The sequence below is a fragment of the Equus caballus genome, chromosome 3 (genome assembly GCF_041296265.1).
Source record: "Equus caballus isolate H_3958 breed thoroughbred chromosome 3, TB-T2T, whole genome shotgun sequence".
NCBI classification, from domain to species: domain Eukaryota; kingdom Metazoa; phylum Chordata; class Mammalia; order Perissodactyla; family Equidae; genus Equus; species Equus caballus.
Window position 1 is genome coordinate 93,716,960 of NC_091686.1, and position 22,752 is coordinate 93,739,711.

At 37.5% G+C, this 22,752-nt stretch overlaps 1 protein-coding gene across 2 annotated transcripts in view; it reads left to right on the forward strand.

The window, feature by feature from the left end:
• SMIM14 (small integral membrane protein 14) overlaps window positions 1-22,002 on the forward strand; it is a 59,828-nt gene extending 37,826 nt beyond the window's left edge. Inside the window, exons 3-5 of one of the 2 annotated variants that reach the window (XM_001497935.5) lie at window positions 7,735-7,783; window positions 16,654-16,796; window positions 18,855-22,002. In XM_001497935.5, the coding sequence (XP_001497985.1) occupies window positions 7,735-7,783; window positions 16,654-16,796; window positions 18,855-18,887 (225 nt within the window). In that variant the 3' untranslated portion in view covers window positions 18,888-22,002. Of the gene's footprint in view, window positions 1-7,734; window positions 7,784-16,653; window positions 16,797-18,854 lie in introns of those variants that run through there. The other variant, XR_011437631.1, reaches the window with a different exon arrangement.
• Window positions 22,003-22,752: the final 750 nt, after the last annotated feature.

Consider the following 22,752-nt stretch of genomic DNA (forward strand, 5'->3'; position numbering starts at 1 on the left):
ATCATTTGGGCAAAGTAGCCCAACCTGTTAGCGTTAGGCATTTAAAAAAATAATTTCAGAATGTTCGGACTTGCTTTTAACCTAATTATTTGAAGGTTTTTTTTTTTTTAAGATTTGCACCTAACAACTGTTGCCAATCTTTTTTTTTCTGCTTTTTCTCCCCAAATCCCCCCAGTATGTAGTTGTACATTTTTTAGTTGTAGGTCCTTCTAGTTGTGGCATGTGGGACGCCACCTCAGCATGGCCTAATGAGTAGTGCCATGTCCGCACCCAGTACCCGAACTGGCAAAACCCTGGGCCACCAAAGTGGAGTGTGTGAACTTAACCACTCGGCCCTGGGGCCAGCCCCTGAAGTTTTGAGGCTTAAATGTGCATGGATTATTGTGGTCTTTCAAAGTTATTTTTGTTACTATTGTAGGAAAATAGGTAGAGATGCTACTTAGTCATTAAGAACTAAATGTGATCAGAAATATTAGGTGCTAGCTGGTCTCCCTGTTGAAACACTGGATGTGGTGTGATTATGCAGGAATACCAGAATTGAATGTACTTTGTAGTTTGTCATTTCTTTAAAATTCCCCTTCTGTAATTTGGCAGTGTGTAATGTGGCAACCTAAGCTGTGCATACCTTTATTCTCGCAACTCTTCTCCTTATCCTAAAGAGATTAAATGTGTAAGAATGTATTTATAGGAACATTCACCACAGCATTGTTTTCCATATACAAATTTGGAAATGATACAATTAAATGGAATGTTGTGCAGCATTAAAAATTGTGTAGAGCTGGGTTTTGGCATTAAAAGCTTTGCGACTACTTGTTGAGTGTGGCAAAAAGATAGCAAAACAACATGGAGAGTGTCCTGTTTTGTAAAATTATATGTATATATATATATTATTACAAAAATGCACATGTGGAACACATTAACCAAAGTGTTAATGAAATGGTTATCATTGGATGGTGGGAGTTTGTCCATTTTGTTCACTGCTCTATCCCTAACAACCTCTAGAACGTTACTGAGCAACATAAGAATGTAGGAAATGTTTTAGTTTTTTTCATGGGGCCTTACGTTTTTATTTTGCCTGTTAGGCTCTCCATTACATCTGTGGATCCATAATATAGGTTATTTCTGTGACTGTATTTCCCAAACCCCGTATTGAAACCCATGACCTGATGCTGACAACCAGTTAGAATACTTTAAACCGGGCACAACTATTTCCTATTTCCATTTTTTCAGTATCTTGCTGTCAAGTGGGCCAGGAATTTAGTTGTTGCAAATAAAGCTGATACATGTAATTCCTCTGAGGAAGTTGGCCAAAATACAGTCTCTTAAAATCTGAAAACTTTACTTTGACAAAATGCACGTAGAAGGCAGTCATTAAGTATTTGCCAAACGGGTGAATGCTTTTCTGTATTTGTGTTTTGAGGAAAACTGCAGGAATCTTACTGCTCAGAGATTTTCAAGCCACCATTGACTGTGAGCTGTGAGAGGTCTGGTCAGTGAGGACATTGACCAACTGTTTAGTCATTGATTTGAAGGTACTTTTTTGTTGTTAGTTTTGGCATTTCATTTTTTAAAAAAATAGTGATAAATTTGAGCAGACTTATTTGCACAAACAGGTAGCCCCATTTAATATTAAAAGAACTTTTCCCCCCTTTCCTGCATATTGCTATGATCTGAAAACATTATCCTATGGGCCACAAACTGAGTTTTTTATATACATTATATGTTTAATGTTATATGTATTTAATTATATCACTTAATCCTCACAATGATCTTAAGGTTTATAATGGATTATATTTCTCTCTTTTGTAGTTTGAAACTCTGCCTTAGAAAATAACAGGGACAGAATTTGAACCCAGATACCTCAGACTTCTTTGTTGTTTCCCCCCCCCCCCTTTTTTGGTGAGGAAGATTGGCCCTGAGCTAACATCTGTTGCCAATCTTCCTCTTTTTTTTTCTTGAGGAAGATTGGCCCTGAGCTAACATCTGTGCCAGTCTTCCTCTGTTTTGTATGAGGGTTGCTGCCACAGCATAGCTTGAAAGTGGAGTAGGTCCATCCCTGGGATCCGAACCTGCAAACCTGGGCTGCTGAAGCAGAGCACGCCAGACTTAACCACTATGCCATGGTGCTAGCCCCTAAAGCTTCTCTTTTTAACTGCTGTTCTGTACCACACTGCTTATCAGTCCCCAGGCAGCTCCTGTGCATGGGAAAGAAGGGCATCTCCAATATATGTGAAGTTTTTGAGCAGACATAGAAAAATAGCGAATTAGCTCTTCTTTAGGTACTGTCTTAGCTACCTCTGGCTGCTATGGCAAAATACCACAGACTGAGTGGCTTAAACAACAAACATTTATTTCTCACAGTTCTGGAGGCTAGAAAGTCCAAGATCAAGGTGCCAGCAGAATTGGTGTCTGATGATAGCTCTCTTCGTGGTTTGCAGGCAGCTGCCTTCCTGCTGTATCCTCACATGACACAAGAGAGAATGAGGGCTCTGATCTCTTCCTCTTCTGATAAGGGCACTAATCCCGACATGGGGCTCCCCCCTCATGACCTCATCTAAACCTAATTACCTCCCAAAGGCCCTACCTCCAAATGCCATCGTATTGAGGATTAGGGCTTCAGCATACAAATTTGGGAGGGATGCGAGCATTCAATTCATAGGAGGTACATCCAAAGAGAGACTTTCTGTTCTTGTATATTTTTCAATGACTATCTCCAAGGTAAGATTCCTCATAGAAATTCCGTTTATCTGCTTTTTGTCATTAGAATCTTCTCTTTGATCTACATTTTTCCCATAAGCCTTTGACAGCCAAGGTTTTCTGTTAGGCTTCCTGGATATCCTAATAGACTATTTTAGCTTCTACAATTTTCCCTAACATGAAATCTCTGTGCCAAGTCTCTTTTGTTCTTTTAATCTCTGTTTTCTACCTTTTCCCCCAATGAAGAAACACATTTATTCTATTCATACTATGTTGTCTCTGCAATTTTGAAGCTAACCCACCTCAAGAACTTTCTGTGACCATCCTGCTTAGGTGGAGAGATCTAAATCTGCTTTCTTTCCTGGGATCCTGGGATCAGTGTTAACATGAAAGTTTTCCTGGACAGCAACTATTGGCTGTAGATAGTCCACACATGGTTCATCCTGCCCCACCATAACACAGAAAATAGTTGAAGTCTGGCTCCATTCTATGGATACTGCCATGCCTGTTTCCTTCACATGTTATCTTTGGTTTTCTTCTAATTATATTTGTTTTCACAAATGGTTTCCTTTTGGAGTAGCCAAAATCAGCATCAGTAGTACCACTGTATTCTCCAAATAAGTCAAGAAAAAACTGAGAGTAATTGTAAATTAGGCCTCTCTGTTTAAAGAATTCCATCCAAACAGTGAGATTCTCTTGTTTTACTAATTAAATGGTTTTTGAATTCTTCAAAGACTATAATTTACCCATCATAAGTGTTTAAATCTGACATACTAACTATGCATTCCAACACACTGGTTTGGAAAAAACACCAAGTCTGGGACTAGGAATGTGGTCATGATACTTTGGCGCCCCGTTATTCAGAGCCTGCAGTGTTGCCTGCTTGTGAACATGAAGATTGTAGGCGGGAACCCATAGAAGACCAGCCAAAAGAGCAAGATCCCAATGAATAATTCTTCTTAGTCTTGGTTGTGTTTCTGTGTGTGTGTGGGGGGCACTTACTTTAATTTTCTTAAAGCTGAAAGGGCTCCTGCCAGCACAGCATGAGCTAAGGGCTTTTTCGTTTCCTGCTTGAAAGTCATAGTATAGCTTCCACTCTTCTGGCTTCTCTTACCTAGGAAAAATCACTTATGAACCAACACAGCTTCCACATTGAACTGACAGTTTCTCTGTTTACCAACTGTATGTGAGTTGATTGATTTTCTAGAAACTTGTATAGCAGGACAGATTATACATTACCGTTTTTTATCATAGTCCCAAAGGGAAGCCTACTCCTCCTCCTAGTGACAGCTAAAGGGAGAGAGCTCTCTTTTAGTGCTGAAGGAAAACATCGGCTGTGTTGGTCTTAGAGACTGTTGAGTATCTACACCCATGGTCATTTTCATTTTCATTTTACTCTGAATTTGCTTCAGTTCAATTATGTAGTACCTCAACTCACTGGAGTATTTTGTAACCATTCAAAATTGTGGTTGTTTCACGCTAATGATATGTTCACTAAAATTAACAATACAAGATTTTGTAAAGTAGAGTGGAATTGTGATTAAGAATTTAGATATTGGAGTTAGTACTGGATATAAATTATCTAACCTCCCCCAAGCTCAAGTTTCTTCATCAGTAAAGTAGGCACCTGCCTCCCGCCAGTGGTTGTGAGGGTTAAATAAGACAAGTTAAAGTTCCTAGTGTAGTACTATCACATGCAAGTTCCCAGTAAATATTTGTTATTATAATAATTGTACTTATGTACATGTATTATGTGAATGTGCTACAGACTAGAAAAGAATACATGTTCATGATAATTGCGTTAGGGCAGTGAGTTAGTCCACATTAATTTCTAAGTATTCTGTAATGTTATTTTTGTTGTGTAATATGTGATATAAATTATAAGTTATTTGTTATAAATCACTTAAAATGTGATATAATTTGTAAATTTTAACATATTAAGATATATTTGTATTTAAATATATTTCAAATATCTTGAGAAAGTATTCCTATTTCACATTGATAAAACATATAGGTATCTGTTATGTATTGGTATGTGTTAGCATTAGAGGCAGGCAGACAAACGACCTTAACAGCAAACTGATGATTTGAGCATATGTAGAGAGCGTTGGTTCTGCAGTGGACTAAATACAACAGCTAAGTAGCGTGGCTCATACGCTCCAGCTGCAGTGGCTTTGTGGTTCCTCATCACCAACTCATGGGCCCGTTTTCACCTAGGGGCCTTTCCTAGTTGTTTATTCCGCCTGGAATGCCCACAATGCTGATCCCCTTGATCTTTGCTGTCATGTAGATAGCCCCTTAAGTGTTACTGCCTCTCTTGCCTAATTTAAAGTGGCTGCTGCCAATCATGCCATCCTATTTTTGGTCTCTGCGTGGCTCTCTGACATTTTTATAATATACTTGTTAATTGTCTGATTTCCCTCACAAGACTGTATGGTCTGTAAGAGTACAAACTTTGTCTTTTTCACACCATAGCCCCAGTGCCTGGAATTACCCTTGGCAAAAGTAGGCATTCAGTAAATATTTTGAATGAGTGAGTGAATAAATGATTGTTGTATTATAACTAGACAATTAATGAGCATCTCACATTTATAAACAAACATTTTTATATAGCTACACAAATATTTATGTTTTATCTCTTATCCCATGTGTATTTCTTAGGTATTTTTAACTTGATGTCATTATCAGCAGTATTCAGTGATTTATGGGCCAAATAGTAAATGTTTAAGGCTTGGGGGCTCTATGGCACCATCTCAACTCAGCTGTTGTAGTGAAAGCAACAATATGTAAATGAATGGATGTGGCTATGTTTCAGGAAAACTATTTATAAAAATAGGCCTCCAGCCTGCAGGTTGTAGTTTAGCGACTCCTGCTGTAGACTATAAACCCACTACAAGGGGGTGTGGTGAAACCCAGCCCTGGATAGTCACAGAGAGGAGAAAAAAGAACAGTGAGCATCTGGTAGACTCACACTGGAAAAGGAGGGCGGGACTGATGGAGGCATGAGGAAGGAGCTGGTGACATGGCCCTACATAGCAGTAGATTTGCGAGGAAATAGATGTATAAAGATTTTTGGGCTTTTTACATGGAAATCATGTAATTTATAGATATCACTGAGCTACAGGTAACCCGCAAGTCAGACCTTGAGACAAGAACAAATAGAACTATAGCCAAAAGGCAAGGCTGGCATTTTATTACATAACGTACAATGAACTGATAATTTATTGGTTGTTTATATCACAGCTATAGATTTTGGGATATGCTATATCATTGCTAAAGATTAAACCCAGGATAATTAATTGAGTAGGAAAGTTATTTTTGCTCCTTATTTGATATCTTAAGTGATTAGGTAGTTCTTCTTCAATCCAAAGACCTTTTTACCTAATAAATCGCTTTTTGTTTTCCCTTCTCTGCAATGCTACTTGGAAGTGGAAGAGTAATGGGGAAAAATATATGTGCTTATAAAAGTATAAGAACATCTCTAGAGAGATTCACGAGAAAACCGAGTGCTGGCAAGGCTGAGGGACAGGAGAAAATGGGAGATTTACCTTGCACAGAGTACCATTTTGTACTTTGGAATTTTTGTACTGTGTATACATCATTATTGGGACATAATAAATAAAACTTAAGTATATTCATTTTAAGAGACTTGTCAGTTCCATTTTGTGACCAAAGGGTCTAGTAGTCTTCTTTTCAATTTCTTTAGAATGTATATTTTTAAAGAGTTTTTGGGTTGATTTCTTGCATATTTAGAAAGGGCAGCATAATTTTATATTAATTAGGATCTGTTTTCCCATTCTAATTCAAATAGGACTACTTTTAGTGGTACACCAAAGCAAGCCTGATCATCTTAGAAAACAATTTAAAAAGTGATTTGTTTAGTTAATTTCAATAATTGTTTAGATGAGGTCATAATTTGTGTGGCACAGGAGTAATAATAGCTAACATTTCTTGGGTTGATTCTACATGTCACATGCATCTCTATTTTAATCCTCATTAGTACTCAATTATAGGTAATATTATCCCCACTTTACCAGATGAGCAAACTAAAGCTTGGATGTGTTAAAGAACTTGCCTAAGGTCTTGAAAATACAGGAAGTTGCAGAGACAGACTTTAAATTGAAGTCTGTCTTTCTGCAGAGCCTATGCTTAACCAGCTAAGTAAGCATGACTGCTCTGTAATTGCTTCCCCAAACAATTGCAGGTGACGAGTTACTGCTTTAATGGAGAGAAGGGGTGTCATTATAAAGTAATGAGGCTGAATTGAAAAGTCGCATGCTCCTTATTCTCTTTACTATGTAGTCATCTCTATTTTAAGATTTATAAGATTATCATTTCTAAACATCCTCAAAGCCCTCAGCATTGGGTGAACATTCATAAAAGGATGATGTATGTTTATTGATAGGTAGGTTTTTTCTGTTTAATTTTCTTTATAAAATTGATTATCACATGGCTCTAAAATTATGTAACAAGATGAACATTGAAATCTTTAGCTCCCATCTCTGTCAGAGTCTGCTCTACTCCTCCATCCTACCCTCAACCCCTGTGGTAGCCATTTTTATTAGTTTCTTGTTTATTCACCCACTGTTGATGAAGATGCAAGCAAAGAGGAAAAAAAATTATGTTCCTTCCTTTCAAAGGTGCATTTTCTACAATATAATCTCTTGTTTATCTGTTTCTAACTTTCATTGAGAAAAAAAATCTCATTAACAAAGTTTACTCTCTTTCTAGTAGCTTTCCTCTACAGTTTAGCACTTTTCCTTTGGAAAGTCTAAAACGTGTGGCAGCAGGACTGTCTGTCCTTAGTTTAAATAGGTGAATCGCACTAGATCACAGTATATTTGAAAATTATTTTGAGTAGAACAAAATCCCCCAAAACTGAACAGCCCCTCAACGTATTCTGTGTTTGTGTCTGATTTTGAAGGTACAATTTATATGTGGTAGCATTCACTAAAAAACAAAACATTTTTCTGATAACTAGTATCCATTTTTGGTTAAGTCCAGTGGCTAACTTTCCTTTTTTCTTATTCATTGTAGTTGAGGCAGTCCCAGTCCTACTGCACAGACACAGAATGTCTTCAGGAATGTAAGTAACAATGGGACAGGAGGAGGCTTGGCGTTGGGGGCAGAATTAGAGGCCAGATGACTGTGAAGATGAGACAGAAATTATTCTTACAGGTTGCTTTTTAAGGAAATGGTTCTCAGTAATATATTTCCTACTTAAATAATTTTTTAACTTAAAAAATTGGGTTTTTTTCCTGCCTCAAAAACAAACCCTATTCATTGAAGAAAATTATAAAATCACAAATAAACAAAAAAGAAAAGGAAAAACTTCCAGAATACTAAAAGATAACCACTGTTGACAACTTGGTATAAACGGTTCCAGACCTTTTTCTTGGCAAATTTATGTGTAACAAGCCACTTTTGTCTGGTTGAACTGGAACATTGAGACTGCCAGTACAAACCCTCCTCCCTTTCCATAGCATCTGTTTGCGTCCATCGGTAGCTGTGAGAACTTCTGAGTGAAGGAAGAAGGACATTCTGTCCCAAGGTTTGGAAGCTTTGGGAGCCTGTGGAGTCTTTCCTTTGGCTCCAACATTAGCATTTTCAAGAGGGCCTGGGCAGAGGGGAGGTTTCTCCCTGTGGCTTTCTGGACAGTGGTGATGGTAAAGTGAGAATCAAAGCAGGAAGATGGGTCCTGCATGGTGAGTGTAGCTGACAAACTTGGCATCCATGATGTGAAGCCACCTTTTTCAAGACAGAAATAACTTGAGGGATACTTTGAGGGCAAATAATAACAAACATTTAAGCCAGTTCAGTCTTGTGCTGTAATAATTTGACTGTAAGAATGGAAATGTGACATTCACAGGATGGTGAAGCCCGGCACAATTAGATTTCATTTACACTTAGAAAAAGGGGATCACTTTGTATGTGTTGTTTTTCACTACTGTATTATGAATATGTCAATATATATTTATCTTAAAAATATTTACTGACTAAATAATAATCCATTATGGAAATGCACCAGTGTTTAAATAATTCCCTTTTGTTGGAATCTTAGTTTGCCAATATATTTCTTGCTATTATAAATAATACTTGAACAAATATCCTTTGCACATTTTAAGGCTTTTGACATATTGCCAAATTGCATTTATTAAAAGGCTAGTTGCTAATACTTAACATCTCTGGGGCTGAGCTCCACTTTATTATATATATGAAACTAAAACAAAACACAGTAATGTACCATTATAAAGGGGCTTGTTATTACATTATTAATTATTGTTATTACTGTGTGAACTAGGCACCCCCCCATCAAATTCTGTAAATAAAAAACCTTACAGAAATAGGAGCTAGTACAGTGCCTAGCCTAAAGTAGAAATTTTGTCAGAACGTAGTCCATTGGTGCAAAAGGACAATAATTATATGCCTTTGGACAAGAAGGTAATGGTAATGTGCAGACACTGTAGCAGGTTGTTGGGATGATGGTTGGTGGTTACTTTGCTCCAGATTTCTTTATTTTCCTTCCTCAGTATCATTCATCTACAGTGTGGGCATCCAAGTGTGCCCATCTACAGTGTGCCCTCTGATAAGTAGCTCAAGTTTTTGCCTCAGCCAGGTAAACTAAAACCTGTTCTCCTAGTTGAAAATAATCTTTTTGAACTCCATATGGGAGAACAAGTGTTTATTACATTTGTGGTATTTGTGACCCTTTAACCAGCCCCACCTGTAAACCAAATATACTCCTATTTCTGTGAGTGAAATTTTACTTCCTTAATCCAAATGTAAGGCAAAGCTCTAGAGCTTGAATATTAATTTAGTCATGTTGGCCAGTTTTTTTCCCCTAGTTCTTTTCGCATTTGGTAGAAATCTGACAGCCATTTCTTTAAATGGTTTAAGCAGTTGTTACCTTTGGGTGATAGAATTACTTTTCTCTGTATTCTGAATTTCCCCAATGAGCTTTATGCTGTTTTCATAAAATATATATTAATCAAGAGTTCCCATGGCCCCCTTCTCAGGTTCAATAATTTGCTAGAATCACTCACAGCACTCAGGAACACAGTTTACTTACTATTACCAGTTTATTATGAAGGATACAACTCAAGAACAGTCAAATGGAAGAGATGCATAGGGCAAGGTATCGGGGGAAGGACTGTGCAGAGCTTCCATGCCCTCTCTGGGTGTGCCACCCTCCCAGCACCTCCATGTATTCACCAATCAGGAAGGCCTCTGAACCCCATTGTTGAGGGGTTTTATGGAGGTTCTATTCCATAGGCATGAATGGGTAAATCTTTGGCAATTGGTGATTAACTCCATCTCCAGCCCCTCTCCTTTCCCTGGAAGTCAAGGAGTAGAGCTGAAAGTTCCAGCTCTCTATCACATGGTCAAACTCTGTCAACCAGCCCCTATCCTGAAGCTATCTAGGGGCTCACCAAGAGTCACCTCATTAGCATAAACTCAGGTATGGTTGAAAGAGGTTTATTATGAATAACAAAAGATGTTCTTTTCACCCCTGCCACTCAGGAAGTTCCAAGGGTTTTAGGAGCTTTGTGCCAGGAACCAAGATGAAAACCAAATATATGTATTTCTTATTGTATTGCGATATCACAGTACACATTGTGCCTGCCATGGTGTGTTGCATGTATTGGAGATGAATTTAATTGAATATGGAGCTCATTACTTCATGTGGTAGCAGAATCTAGTTGCAGTCTGTTAGCAGATCTAGTTGCTGCGTGATTCTTTATGTCGAGCTAAATTCCACTTCCTTGTGATGTCTGCCCATAGTTTTGTTCTCTAGAGCAGTATAAAACAAGTCTGCTCACTCTTCTGAAAGACTGCGTTTCAAGTAAAGAGTTGTATGGAAACCAGCTCTATTTCTAACTTAATTTTGGAGTAAATCAGCTTGAAAATGGGTAGTTGTACTGAGGATATTGTAATTACTGTATATAACCCAAAAATCACAGGGTTAAAGTCTATTGGTGCATTATGCACTTTCACTGCTGTTTTATTTCTACTTTTTCCACTGAAAACATATATAAGCTTATAGAAATCAGCCCTCAGGATCTGCCAGCTGTTAGAGTCTCCCTCTCTGCTCTTTAATCTTCCTGGTGTCCAGCTAAGTTAATAGCTTCATCATGAATATTCCATTTGGCATCTTATTTGTACTACTCATCTTTTCTTGTAACCAAAGACTGAATTCTTAAGCAAAATGGAACTCTGTATTCTGGTGTACAAAGTCCTTTTACATTTTCATGATTGGACTTCTTTCCAGACCATAGAGTAATATGTATTTACCCTCTTAAGGCAAATAAGTTCCAGGCAGTGAGAGAACAGATTGTATATTCCTCATGTGATTGTGCCCCTTAGTATTAATAAGTGCCAAAAAGTTATGACAATAAGAATCACAGTGGCCAGATCATTTAAAGGCCCATTCACCTCTCTCTATTGACTTTTTAAAATCGCTGCTCCTAATATTTGTTTGTATTGGCTGCATGCAGTATCAGAGTGTTTGAGTAGCCCACCTATTCTGAGACTCATGAAAAAGTGGGTCTTGTCATAGGGGCTGTGAATAATCCCAGAAAGCTTACAGTGACCCCATTCATCCCTGTTCCTGAATATTTCAAGAAGTCTAAGTCAGTTCAGGTGCCCAGTACCTCCAACTCCAAGATATTTTAGGCCTATGTTTTTTGTTTAATTCCATTCATTTAATTTTTTGCCTATGGTTCAAAAATCGAGTTAATTAATGTACAGTGAAAAGTTATCTTCCTTCTCATATTCTCCCATCTACCCAGATCATATCTCTAGGCATTATAGTCATGCACCGAATAATGTTGTTTCACCAATGACAGACTGCACATACACTGGTGGTCCCATAAGATTAGTAGCATATAGCCTAGGTGTGTAGTAGGCTGTACCATCTAGGTTTGTGCAAGTACACTCTATGATGTTTACACAATGGTAAAATTACCTAATAACGCATTTCTCAGAATGTATCCCCATCATTAAGCAACATATTAGCCTTCTGTGTATCTTTCCTGAATTCCCATATGCGTGTACAAGCAGAATACACATTATTTGCCCTCCCTTCTGTATATACACTTTTTTTCATCTCCTTTTGTTTCTGTCACAAAATAGCATATCTCATGGAGACTTACTTCCCTCAACATTCTTTATAGCTTCATAATATTCTGTTACACGGATATACCATAATTTATTATTCAGATACTCTTGGCAGATATTTAGGTTTGTTTCCAGTTTTTTTTAATTCAGAATTTGTCCCATACTTTCGTTCTTCCCTTCTAGTACCTAGGATGAATTTATCTTTCTTTTTTATTTAAAAAAATTTTTTTAATTGAGATTCATAATAATTTGCATCATTGTAAAATTTCAGTTGTACATTATTTCTTGTCTGCCACCACACAAGTGCTCTGCTTGACCCCCTGTGCCCACCCCCCACCCTGTTTCCAATTTTTTGTTAATAACCTTGTACAATATGCTCATGTGAAAGTACATTCTAAAGCCAATCTTAATTTGTGGGACTGCTGTAATGAGAAAAACATTGACTATGATCCAGAGGTTTGACTTTAATTGGTTCAGTTATTATCCTTTACCTTGAGATGGGCCTTGAGTTATTGGAGAAGAGGAGAAATGATCTTATCAAACCTTGGAGGTCAGGAAAACTATATCCATTTAGCCTTTAAGTAGAGAAATTCTATTGCATACTACTACCCTTCAGAAATTGTAGAGGCATTCTTCACTTCTTTTTTTTCCTCCTCCCACCACCAGTCCAGTCAGTCCCTGGGTGTTGTTTCTTCCATCGTATTGTATTTGACCCTTTTCCATTCCACTTCACCATCTTATCCAGCCTGGTATTCACACCAGGATCTATCTGCACTCAGTCTTTTCTGTGCTCTAGTTGATCCTAAGACTGGTAATGGCTAATGTTTATTGAATAATGTTTATTGTATACCAGGCGCTGTGCTCAACTGCTTTTCATGTACTGACCATTTTGATCTTCACAACTACTCTAAGAAATGATGGTAATATTTCCATTTCACAGAGGCACAGAGATTATATAGCTAAGAGGTGACAGAGTCAAACAGCTATGAGGTGGTCTCAGTTCTTAAAAAGTTAATGACCTAATTAGGAGAAATAGGAAACTATTCCTTCAAACCGGAAGTGCTGCCCTAGTCCAGGGAAGACAGAGGAGAGAGTGGGTGGACGAAACGGAGATTTTTACAGAAGAGAGAGGGATGTAGGATATAGGTGAATAAATGGAGGTTAGTTGTAAGAACATGCCAGACAGAAAAATAATGAGTACTGCAGAAGGACTGAGTTTGCCAAGTTGGCAAATGCTGTCAGCCAAACTAGCATTGATCTATTACATCAGATTCCTTTGGAAAGCTTTTAAAATATTGTTGCTATCTGACCCCACCCCTCAGCTGCTCCTGAGTTAGATGGTTTGAGGCAGGGCCTTAGAATCGGTGGTGTTGATATCATCACAGGCTATTCTGATGTGAACACTGACTAAAGAAAGAAGAAGGTATCGGGTTGACTAGAGCAGAGGATGCATTTTCTGAGAAATGGTCAGAGTTAATATTGATGAATATTGATGAGTTAGGGCCAGATCATATGTGGAAAGGCCAGGCTGAAGAGTTCCGAGTTGAAACAGTAGGCAGTGGAGAGTGAGTCACTGGGTTGGTCAGCAGAGATGTGTTAAGAGCAGTGTTTTCAGCAGACTTTTCTAGCAGCAATATGCAGGAAGGAAAGGCTGCAATAGGAACCAAGCTAGGAAACAGTTACAGGGAACTAAGAATCATATTATCACTATGGAGTCTTAAAAAGGAGTGGGCATTTTGTCAGGACTGCTTTGCCTAGAAATATGAATTACTGAATTTTCAACCTGAGGCTTAACTCTCTGAAGCTTCAGGATCTTTTACTTGCAAAGAATATCAAAAAGTTAAGAGATGGGGGCAGCCCTGTGGCCGAGTGATTAAGTTTGTGCACTCTGCTTTGAGGGCCCAGGGTTTGCAGGGTCAGATCCTGGGCACGGATGTACATACTGTTTGTCAGGCCATGCTATGGCAGGGTCCCACATACAAAATAGGGGAAGAATGGCACAGATGTTAGCTCAGAGCCAATCTTCCTCAACAAAACAAAACAAAACAAAAAAAAGGTTTGAGAGATAATGCCTGGTTCGAGGTAACCACTCAAGTTTTAGCTATTATTTAGTAATAAAATTAACAGATAGTATTTGCTCTTTTGAAAAACATCACCCTTGCAACAGTGTAGAGAGGACAGAATCAGAGGAGGCAAGAGCAAGTATGTGGAGATCAGTTAAGGGGCCATCGCAATAGACCAGACAAGAGGTGATGGTAGCTTGAACAAGTGTAGGAGTGGAGCTAGAAGTAGACAGATTTGAGTGATATTTAGGAAGTAAAATGTACAGAAACGTCCTGATAGATTAAGTAAAGGTCATTGGGAGAGAACAAAAGGTGTTTTCGTAGGTTTCTGGCCTAGGCAGCAGGATGAATGGAGACCCAGTTTGGTGGGGCATGAAGACTGGGCAGGGGGAGATGCTCATTATTTTAGTTTGGGATACTGGGTATATTAAGTGGATTTGGTTATTTGTATTTTTAAGAAGCTGTCGATTGGCTCTAATGTATAGCACAGTTTAAGAACTGTTGATGCTTCGAAGACCAAAAAAAATAGAAAAGTATTGTTGTAGATAGATAGTTGGATATTTGGGTGTGGAGTTCAGAGGAGTCAGGGCTGGGTATAAATTTAGATGTGATCTGGATATAGAAGGTAAATGAAGCCAAAGGTGAGGATGATTGTGTATAGAGCAAGAGGAGAAGGGAACCTAAAATTGACCATGAGGAATTCCAAATTTTAAAAGCCAGGAAGAGGAAAATGAGCATGTAAAGGAGTGGCTAAGTGTTAGAAAGGAAATCAGGCAGTGGTAATGGCACAGAAGATATGTGGCACACATCATTTCAAGGGATGAAAGTGTTTTTAAAAGGAAAGGATGATCATGGAAAAAGTGGACTAAAAATTACCCATTAGACTTAGCAGCAGGGAGGTGTCATAGGTGACCTTTTGAAGAGCTGTTTGAGTGATGATGGAGGTGGACACCAACCAGAGGAGTGAATGGGAGGCAGAGAAATGAAGACAGTAAATGTAGACAGCTCTCAAGATGTTAGGTTTAAAAGTTGGACAGGGAAAGGGGTTGAGGGAGGGATCTTTTTTCCCCAGTAAGTGATCATGGGATGGCTGCAGTGGAGAAGGGGGTGTTGAATACACAAGAGAGAGAGGATACTGGACAGATCTCTGCAAGAACAATGGGATCCAAAACTCAAGTGGAGAAACTGGTCTTAGTTATGAAGGGAGGCACATTTAATATAATAGGAGGGAACAAGGAAAGGAGTGGATATGGATATATAGAGAAAAAAATGCGAATGTATTGTGTGATAAGTAATGCAAACTTTGGTGACCCTGAGTACTGTGTTAGCTGTTTCTGGAGAAGTGATTGGGTTGGAACAGAGGCTGCATTCCTATCCAACTCTTGGGCCAGCTCAGCTCTTTGCTTGACTTTGTCCCCTTTGGTCACTAACGCTTTGGCCTCAGCAGTGCTACCCATTTCCTTTCCTTTTTTGGGGGTGAGCCTGGGCCCATGGACCTCAATACAATATATCCCCTTAATTCCATCATCTTGTTTGGATTTCTTTTACGTTTTCCTGAGGCAGGGAGACCAAAATCAGTCGTAATCTTGACAGGCTATTTTAGTAACCATCTAGAGATACTATGTTTTTCTTTAGAAATCTGATCTTCTATAATTCTCATTTCTGACAATTGAGTACTCTAATATACTTCAATAAAAAATCTGTTTCATTTATTAGAAATTGACTAAGTTCATACCATGGGTCAGGCACTGTGCTAGGTACTTGTTATTCTGAATTAAATAAGATATGGCTGCCTCAAGGAGCTGGGAAAGACTGATAACCTACACACACACCTCCCCCCCGACTCTTTTCTCTTGATAAATGCATAGACTTTAAAATAGCTAGATTTGAATCCAACTTCTTTTTGCAAAAAAGAAGGCCAAATATCTCTTTGGTTGAAATATCATTAAAATGATCTTTAATTTATATATTATACAACCCAGATGATGTTCCCTTTTCCTTAAGTTATTTTTTTATACTGCTGCTGTGAGTAAAATGCAGAATTTCCCCCTTCTAAAGTAGAGTGCCTTTACTGTATATCAGGTGGTCTTAACCTGGGTTGTGTAGATCTCAATATATCCATGGATTGGTGGCTTTGTGGGTCCGTGAACCTTTCACACTTATGTGCAAAATCGTTGAATGTGTATATATGGATTCTTATAGTGGAAAGGTTCTTAATTTTTATCAGATTCTCAAAGAATTCTGTTACTCCAAAATATTAAGAGCTACTACACTATTAAAATCTTTATTTAATAGGCTTTGGCTTATGACTATTTTACACCATTTACCATTTAGATTTTCTCACAGGAGGAAAGGGAAATTGAAGCTGTAATACTTCGTAATTACACTTCTTAAAATTATTAATCCAGGGGCTGGCCCCGTGGCCGAGTGGGTAAGTTCAGGCACTCCACTGCAGGCGGCCCAGAGTTTCATCCGTTTGAATCCTGGGCGCGGACATGGCACTGCTCCTCAGACCACGCTGAGGCGGCGTGCCACATGCCACAACTAGAAGGACCCACAACTAAGAATATACAACTATGTACTGGGGGGCTTTGGGGAGAAAAAGGAAAAAAATAAAATCTTCAAAAAAAAATTATTAATACAATTTTTCACGTTAGTACAGTTTTTGAAGTTAACATTTAAATATCAGAATTTGTTTTTACATTTATCTAACAACATTACAATCATGATCATGCTACAGTTTTTGTTGTAAATACCTTTTTTTGTTTGTCTTTAGTACCAGGACCCTCTGGTGATAATGGCATCAGTATTACCATGATCTTGATGGCCTGGATGGTTATTGCAGTGATCTTGTTTCTCCTGAGACCTCCTAATCTAAGAGGATCCAACCTGACTGGAAAACCAACCAGTCCTCATAATGTAAGTGTTGTGGATTAGAAATCCATTTATGTGGGGGGATGGGTATGGTCTGGGAAGGGGGAGGAGTTTGTTTAGACTGAAATATCTGAGTTAGCAAAAGATTTAACTCATGGAGTAAGTTCTTCCTATGTAGTCCTAGTATATCTTGCAAGCCCAAATCACTTAGTCTTCGTGGAGTTACATATAGAAAGAAGCACAGACTAGTAGCCCCAAACTAAATGAATTCCAATCTTTATGCACTTGAGAAACATAAAAAATGATCCAGTTCATAATGCACAGCAGTATTTCTCAAATCTCAGTCCTCCACTTCCCACTTCTGTCCACCTCACAGTTGATCCTTTGCCTCTCATGCGTCCAGCTCCCTAAATTCTCTTAGTAGTGGCAGTTCAGATGTTTTCCCCCTTCTTCATTTTCTCTCCTTCTGTCATAGCTATTAAATACAGTAGAGACCTGAGCCTGTCTGGCTAAATCCTGTTTTCCTCTTGTTTTCCCATCCTATTTCTTTCAAACTCATTGTTCTACTTCTGCATCACAATAGATCAGCTGAGCTGGCAAAAGGAGAGGTGGGCATCATTCATGTTAATAAGTCCTGATACTTATGATTACAACCATTTTTAGAACCTTTCAAATGAAAAATATGATAAAGGGGCCCCATAGGGAGTTTTCAGTACTATCTTGAATAGAACCTCTATAAAAGATTCCTTTGAAACATTTTTAGAGCCAGTATTTATGTGTTTTCTTTTCCATTTGATTTGGATATTATCTCTTTAAAAATATTTCTGTGATGGATTCACTTGAACGCCAAATTATTCCTGTAATTCCCGTCTCCAACCTTCACCACGTGAATTCCTAAAATAATTGCTTTGTTTCCCCAATCTTGTGTGTTAATATTAGGAAGAAGTTTAGTTAGAGTAATTTCTTACATAGGAAAAAGCAAATGTGCGATGTTAACTGGTCAGTGCTTTGGTTTTCTTAGAACATGTAGATATGTAGCATGCTGACTTTAATTAAGAAAGAAGGCATCATTAGCACTATATAAAAAGCCTTAAATTCATTTTTGGTTTCTTGGAGAGGGGGGTATCCCTAAAGCAGGTTGCATTTGTCTTGATAAAGTACTTTTTCCTTAGCCTTTTTTTTCTTACTTTCTATGTACAGTTTTTATTACTTTCATATCAAAGAGCAAGTTCTTCAATGTTTGGAGCTAAAGAAATCCACCTTAATAAGCTGACTTAGAAGCCATTAAAAGTGACAGAAATGCAAGATTACAATCCCCTGGGCCTTAGTTCATTGTAGACTGGCGGCTCTAGGAATAATAGTCCCGCTGCCGTAGGCATAAAGAAGAAAACTATTGACTAATTCCAAGTAGAAAAATTGATCACCCTCAACTAGGGTCTCCTCGAGCATGTCAGAGTAAATAAATGGAATCTTCCTGAAGATTCCTAAGAGCTCTAATGTTTCCTTCACAGTTCGGATACTTTCTATTGCAAGTAATAAGAACCAGCTCAACTTGGTTTAAATCAATGGCTTTATTGGTTTACACATCAGAAAATCCAGAGGTAGGGTTAGCATTTAGAAAGTTTAGCAGTGTCACCAAAGACCCAGTTTCTTTTGCCATACCACCATTTTCATTCCAAGGTGGGCTCCCCTTGTGATCATAGGATGGCTACCAATAGCAGCTGGAGCCACACGCTTCCTCACTGACATTCTGTAGAGAGAAACAAGTCTCTGGCTTCGCTTCGATTGTACTGTGCTCAGCCAGGCACCTTAGCCAGAGAGATGGGACTACCTTTATTTGTTTAAAGATCACCTCTGGAGCTGTCAGCGAGAGCAGTCATTTCCCTTTCTTCCATGCCATAGGGAAGAAGGAGACAAATGTTGGTGAATCACAATGTTAATCTACTGTTCCTTTGTGCAGAAACATCTGAAAAGTTCCAATAAGTACATGATTTGCGATGGGAGGCTAGGGAGCATTGGTGCTCAGTTCTTACTATATGTGTTAGATTGGTTGCACTGAGGTTTAAGAAGTCAGTTCCATAATTTCTCTCTTTCTAATGCCAGGGACAAGATCCACCAGCCCCTCCTGTGGACTAACTTTGTGATATGGGAAGTGAAAACAGTTACCACCTTGCACGACCAAAAGAACGAAGATGACCAGAGTACTCTTAACCCCATTAGAACTGTTTTTCCTTTTGCATCTGCAATATGGGATGGTATTGTTTTCATGAGCTTCTAGAAATTTCACTTGCAAGCTGATTTTTGCTTCCTGTTTTATCACCTTTCCTATTTACAGTATATTTGAGTAAATGATTATATTAAAAAAAGTTACATTGAGCTTTTTTGGTTATCCTAAACTTAAACATTCCACTCATTCTATTTGTAACTGTGATCATAATTTTTGTGATGATTTCTGGCCTGACTGAAGGAAATTTGAGATCTCTGCATTTAAATATTTTAAACAGTTTTGATAGGTTTTAAAATTGCTTTTTTTTAAATAAGGTATTTATAAAGTTATTTGGGGTTGTCTGAGATTGTCTTAAAGAAAATTAGAACCACACTGTACAGACACTTACCTTGGTAGTTTACTTGTGGGTGGCAGTTTTCTCTAGCTCTTAGGACTTGGCAGCCTTTGGAATATTTTACAAGTTACAGCTGAAATCTGTGTCATCCACTACAACTGGCTTATGTGGCTAGAAAAGGTGGAGAGAAGAAATGAAATAGTTGTTCACTAAGTTTTTTACTCCCATAAAAATGTCTAATACTAAGAAAACTTTAAACGATTTAAATATGGTGTATGATTTACAGTCCATTATATGACATTTGTAAGCCACTGTACACTAGCTTTACAAGGTTTATGAAAGGAGGAGAAAGGTTAATTCTTTCTGTCTTTGCCAGATATAATCTATACAGTAATAATTTAAGCTATAATTTATTTGTAAAATGGGTGCCTCTCAGGAAGCTTCTTTTCTGTTGTAACACTTCCCTGTTAAGTGAAACTATTTTAAAGTTGTATTGGGGCCTGTTTGGTTACTGACGTTTGAATGATATTTACTCTATTTTGTTTTTGAAGAAAAAATTGAGTCTTTTGTTATCTTTCTGACTTTAAAAAAGATTTAATGAATTCTTGGTTTACTCCAAGGGAAAGAAGGAAAATGAGAAACAATCAAGGATCTTTTTCTCACCCTTATCTCATTCTCGTTTGTTAATGGGATGGATTGGGGTGGGGAGGAGCATTACTATAAGTAAAATTTTAAGATGTATAAAAAAGTAAAAGGTTTCATTGTTTTGCTCAGTTTGAAAGGAAATGAATACAAATGGCATAAAAGTCTGCGTGACCTACGTGGTTATGGAAGTTTTTCCTAGCAAGTGATTGCAGGTGATTTATGGGGGCTGGAAGGTATTTTGCTATCAATGTAAGAATTTTTTTTCCCCTAGATCAGTCTAGCTTTTCACTGTACAGACCTGAAAAATTACTTGTATGAATTGAATAAACTTCTCTATATCATTGTACTGTTTAATAGAGTCTCTGATACAATTGTGTGATGCTCATAGGGTATTTTTTTCTCCTTTATTATGATTACCTTCTCGGCCATAAACATTGTAAGGGCTTCATTTCATTATATAATCCAATGCTGACTGCCTGCATTCCTCTTGTACATCTTGGCTTCGTGCTCCACTTCTTGAAATAATATAACCTACTTTTAATTACTTGTGCTAATTGAGGGGTATCATAACACAGGTAAGTCAAATCCTGGATAAATGAACACCATAAATTTAAGGTTTTTGCTCTTGCTGTGGCCTATTGGAAGCCTTCCCATCTCTACAGCTGTTACCGTATTTAAAGCAGAAAGGGCAGGAATGGCATAAGATGGAGCTAAATCCCTATAAGCATTCCTTTTTCTGCCCTTGCCCCCTGAACTTGGAAGGCTTGCACATATATCATAACAGTCTGTTCTCAAAGCTGCTAGAAAGCTAATCTCGGCAAAGATACTGAATCTACAGCTCACAGATAATCGAGAATTGGCTTTGGTTGAAAAGTGGCTGTGACATGGAACCAGAATGTCTAATGTTAGCTAGAGACCTAGAAATCTGGATTCTTATTCCTAGTTCTTCATTTCTGTCACCTACGCTTAATTGACCTTACATCTAGAATGTTAACCCTTTCCTATATGGACGATCTGTTTAATTGGTAACAAATTTCCTTAGTGAAGTATATAGTCTTGGTTTTTTTGCTTGTAAAATTTCTCTGCATTCCTGAAAAAGATAGTGTACTATTGCACCTAAAGTATTCCTGCTAACCTAACTAGTAATTTATATTATTCTATTATATTCTTAAAGCTTCTACATGTGGCCTTTTTATTGAGCACACCCTTATTCATTACTTGGCTTGTAAACATTCACCAGAACTGTGGCTACAGTCATTTTTAAATCTGGAAAAAGGAAAGATAAAGCTTCACATTTTAATCACTTTTGGCTCTTGAACGTTCCACAAATGCCATTAAGAATTTTTTTTTGTTTTAGAGTCGTTTAATGTTCTTTTATGCAAAATAACGTTCTTTTGCTTTCCATACGGAAAAATTTAACATTGGAACTGTGTATAGTAAAAGATTTTATCATGTACCTATCCAAGCACTATCCCATGGCCAGCAAGTCATATTTTAAACAACTTGCAGAGATTTTCCAAAGTAACTATTAAATACAGCTATTCCATTGTTACTTTTAGTATCTTTGTGCTGTGTGATATGATAGTGTTTACGGAATTACAGATGTCTTACATTTTCAAAGAAATCTTGGAAGTCTGTGTATCACTCTGAATGAAATTCTGTCACTGTAAATCAATTTGTGCTAAAATTTGACTAGCTTGACTTAAGACCCAAAATAGCACCTTGAAGGAGAAATGAAGAGAGTCTACAGTTAATTAGTTAAATTTTTGTTGTTGCGATAGTAGGTTTACTCTTAACGTTATAATATTTCTCAATGAAAAATCATTTATTTGTTACCATGTCTGATGATTACTTTGTTAAAGGCAAAAGTGGTCATGTGATGTACTAAATGTTAATTGCTGTTTTTAAATGTTTAAATCATGCCAAACAAATCATGTCTGTGCCATCCAGGGTTTATTGTAATCTTTTACTGAGTACTTGGATTGGGGTAAAGGGCTTGTACTATGCACTTTTTATTAATGAATAAATAGAAAACGTTAGTAACACTTCTTGTTTTCTGTTTGGCCTTTGTGGGAAGAGAAGCAAGCATCTTTTGCTTAGTAAAATGTTAACATCATTAATTAAACAGTTTCTTTGTAAGACTTTTTACCCCTAACTAGAGACGTGCCCAAGAGAGAACTTTAAGTTACAAGTATTTATATAATAGCAGTGTGGGGCTAGTATTCAGAAGTATGGATTCTAAGAACCTATAGAAAACTAGATTGCAATTACATTTTTTAAATTTCTTCCTAGAATACAGGGTCAATAGATATTTTCTTTGAGGCAATAATACCCAATCGTGTTAATTATTTGAGCAGACATATGTAACCCAAAAAGACCTAGACCAGTAACCCTACTGAAAACACATAAAAGTGAAAATTTTCTTTTGCTCTGTGACCTGGAATACATCCAGATACTAAAGGTCATTAATACTCATATACATGTAAAATTGCTCTGTTATGATTATGATGTCAGTGTCTGTGTGATACTTAAGTCTTATTTAAATTAGCAAAATGTGTGAAATACATAATTTCCTGATATAGTTAATGATTTCCATCTAAAGTTTGTTATATATGTGTCAGTGAATATCTGAATCCCCAGTAAAACTAAGGTTTTCATTAAATGACTCTGCAATACTAGTTTTCCTCCCAGAAAATGGAATTCAAACAAAATAAGTTTTTTGCTTCCTGCCATTTCATCTGATAGTTTTCTCAGTTCAAGATCTCATTTATAGAGTTGTTTTCTTCCCCCCCAAA